The sequence below is a fragment of the Sphaeroforma arctica genome, assembly GCF_001186125.1.
Source record: "Sphaeroforma arctica JP610 unplaced genomic scaffold supercont1.24, whole genome shotgun sequence".
Taxonomy (NCBI): Eukaryota; class Ichthyosporea; order Ichthyophonida; genus Sphaeroforma; species Sphaeroforma arctica.
The window spans coordinates 182,724-185,704 of record NW_014040534.1 but is presented as its reverse complement, the minus strand read 5'-3'; the positions used below and the strand labels follow the sequence as shown (position 1 = coordinate 185,704).

Below are 2,981 nucleotides of genomic sequence, written 5' to 3'. Positions count from 1 at the left end.
CATATGCACACATAAAAGTTACATTCATATCTGGAATATATAGATGTCGTGATATACCGTGTTCATACTTTTAATTTACATCGCTGTATGATTCATATTTAAGTATCATTCCCATGTTGTTCTTGTATGTGAACTTAAAGCAATATTCACAAAACAACATTCACAGCCATAGCCACAAACAACATTCACAACCGAATCACACACACCTATTTAATGCAGCGATTCACCCTGACCTACCTGAACATTCGACAGCGTGTGTGTAGCTAACTTGACTTTCCCGTGACTGCCTGTTCCCAACGTACGACCTATCTTATAATATTGCAGTCCATTGTTTCCGCTTTCCTCTTCCGCAGTCAGATCAAACGTGCTTGGCGTACCCAACGCCGGCGGTCGTGTGTTTGAATCTTTACTGGCGCTCTTATCTAATATATCCGTGTTGTTTGCTGATGCCATCCTTGTATCTATCTCAGTATCTTTGTCCGTATCTGAATTCTCACATGCGTGTGTATCAACAAGAGTGGCTGTTCCTGTTTCTATGGACGTTTCACTCAGTCTGTGCAGTGCAGGCCTGGCTTGCAACAAGTCCCCGCATGTGGGTGCCGAATCTACCACACCCGCAGATGTGTACGCAAGTAAATGTGGCACATCGTTCTCTGTACTGGCAAACAGCTTATTGTTACTGGAGCCAATATTTAACGATTCAACGCTGCCATCTATACTATCGAGTCTTATCGGTCTCGGTGTACTCGGACTGGCTACTTTGATCGCTTCAACCTCTACGTCGTCTTCGCTCATGATACGTATGAGCATCGCTCCATCCCGTGCGCCGGAAGCAGAACGAGTTGCCATATTGGACCTCAATAATCGATTTATATTCTCCACTTTATAACTGGTGTTTGATAATATGTACTCAACCAGTCAGATATACTTGCTATGTCAATATTGATGTTTGTAGTATTAGTTGCGAGATCGTATTGCGCTCTGACGAGGCGTTGTATGAAATTTACTCCCATTCACTTGTTGATGTGCTTGCGGTTATAGGACTTTTTAATTACACGGCCATAAACATACGTGATGTACATTTCCGATTATCAACCTATTAAGATAGCGCGCAACTCCCCCAAAAGTGAGCGTATCTTCACATGCAGGGATGTGATGTGCACTTGTAGATGCGATGCGTGTATACTGGTTGATGTACTCGTGAATATTAAATGACCTGTAAGCCAATATCTAATGATACGTAGAACCGCCTTTTAAATCAAGCAGAAATAGCCAAGATATACTGTGACAGAAAGACATTAATCTGATTCTAAAGTGGCATCACTTAATAGTTATCAGTACTCGATCTATAGCTGATTTTTGTTATCTTGCGCGTCAACCAATCAGAGTTGAGAAGTTAGTTTTTTTCGAACTTAACGCGACACTATGATATCTATGATATCTCAAACCAGATATTCCATATCTGTGGCATTTTACCAATAATATAATCTATCTGTGGCATATTTTAAGCGGTCTACTGGAGTAGCGTTGGCTTGTTAAAGTCGGAGAAATGAGAGGACCCGGACTGGCGCCTGGTGGCGGGCCGGCTGTGGGCGTGGTATCAGTTTGAAAAAAAAAGAAGAAAAACGGAAATATTCATAGCCCTCTGAAAATTATACAAAATATTACGTAAATACATTTTTTTTAAAGCATATAGACTATTTGTACCATAGCCACCTTCTTCTAAATACATAGCCATCAGAGAATTTCTACTTTCTACTTTCGACCTTCAGTCTTCGGATGATAAATCTCGAAGTTTCTAACTCGTATAAATGTACACTTTTCAAAATTCAAAACCGGTTGATTTATGAATGTACATTTCGGACTTCGAACTTCGAACTTCGAAGTTCACTACATAGGCACAACGTACTCTACTTACTACTGTCATTATCGAGATGCATGTAATATAATGTCATAAATATACACGGTCACACCTGATTTAAAATCGAACGAAATGTACCACCATTCATACATTTGTCAGCAGTATGTATTCCGTTTCAAAAACATGTGGTTGAAACTTGTGAATTGATTCGTGAGCTTTTCTTCGAGAAAACCTGGTTTATTGAAAGAATTTCCCTTTCCGCAGCAAATCCATATTTGGAATTTCAAAAGTAATGGCTTTTCTGAAACGTCATACAGCTTTTATAATAAATATGTAAATTGCAATATATTGCATCTATTTATCCCTAAAACAAAAATCCCAAATACGCAAGTCATATTATGCCCATCGGCTATGCGGACGACGGATCATAGACATGCAGGAAGAAAAGCAGAAAGTCAGTCTTTGCTCGCACAATTCCCGTTACTTGGAGAAGAAATCACCAACAATCTCGAGATGGCGCTTGTGCCTACAGTTAATGAGTTTAACACTCATTGCGCTGTTAGGTTTCAGATGCGATCTTTTTTTTGTAACGGTACGACATTATCCAGACATACAAGATATTCATATGTCGGTACCATCTTCCCATAATGATGTTACAAAGACGCAAACAATTATTTCGATAGTAAGATCGGGTGAATATTATTCTTTGCAAGGAGTACCTGAGATAGATGGAAATGTGCCTGGCAGTGTCAAGAGATATGAGGAAGTAGATAGTGGAATATTTCGTCCCACACCGTACAAAACCAGAAGCCAAGCATTACACGCCGCCCATGGGGTATTACAAAGAGTTCTCGGTGCATCTATTACTAAGGGGTTCACACTTGGACTGTTGGAGCGGAGTGATGGAGACAGTACTTTTGTGATTAGCTCCACCGCTGAGCCCAATGTATGTCCTTAAAGTTACTGTCTCCCAATGACTCGCATTCGAACGCGTCGAGATACACATGTATTATTGCAGTATAGATACGTATAAGCTTTCATAGTATAATAGCGGGCATTTCCAAGATAACAAATACTTACTATTGATACGTGAAGGAGTTAGACCCTTCTAATATATATA

The 2,981-nt window shown here is 39.9% G+C and overlaps 2 protein-coding genes across 2 annotated transcripts in view; one reads left to right on the top strand and one right to left on the bottom strand.

Moving 5' to 3' along the window:
* Positions 1-210: 210 nt before the first annotated feature.
* On the bottom strand, positions 211-849 carry SARC_00714 (hypothetical protein; the record flags this gene model as incomplete). Its single annotated transcript, XM_014305613.1, has 1 exon — positions 211-849. One exon carries the CDS (start codon positions 847-849, stop codon positions 211-213), a length of 639 nt encoding a protein of 212 aa, XP_014161088.1.
* A 1,637-nt stretch (positions 850-2,486) lies between these two features.
* The window catches only part of SARC_00713 (hypothetical protein), a gene marked incomplete at both ends in the record, with an annotated part of 2,035 nt that continues 1,540 nt past the window's right edge, over positions 2,487-2,981 (top strand). Inside the window, one exon of the mRNA XM_014305612.1 lies at positions 2,487-2,807. Within this exon, the coding sequence (XP_014161087.1) occupies positions 2,487-2,807 (321 nt within the window). The remainder of the gene's footprint in view (positions 2,808-2,981) is intronic.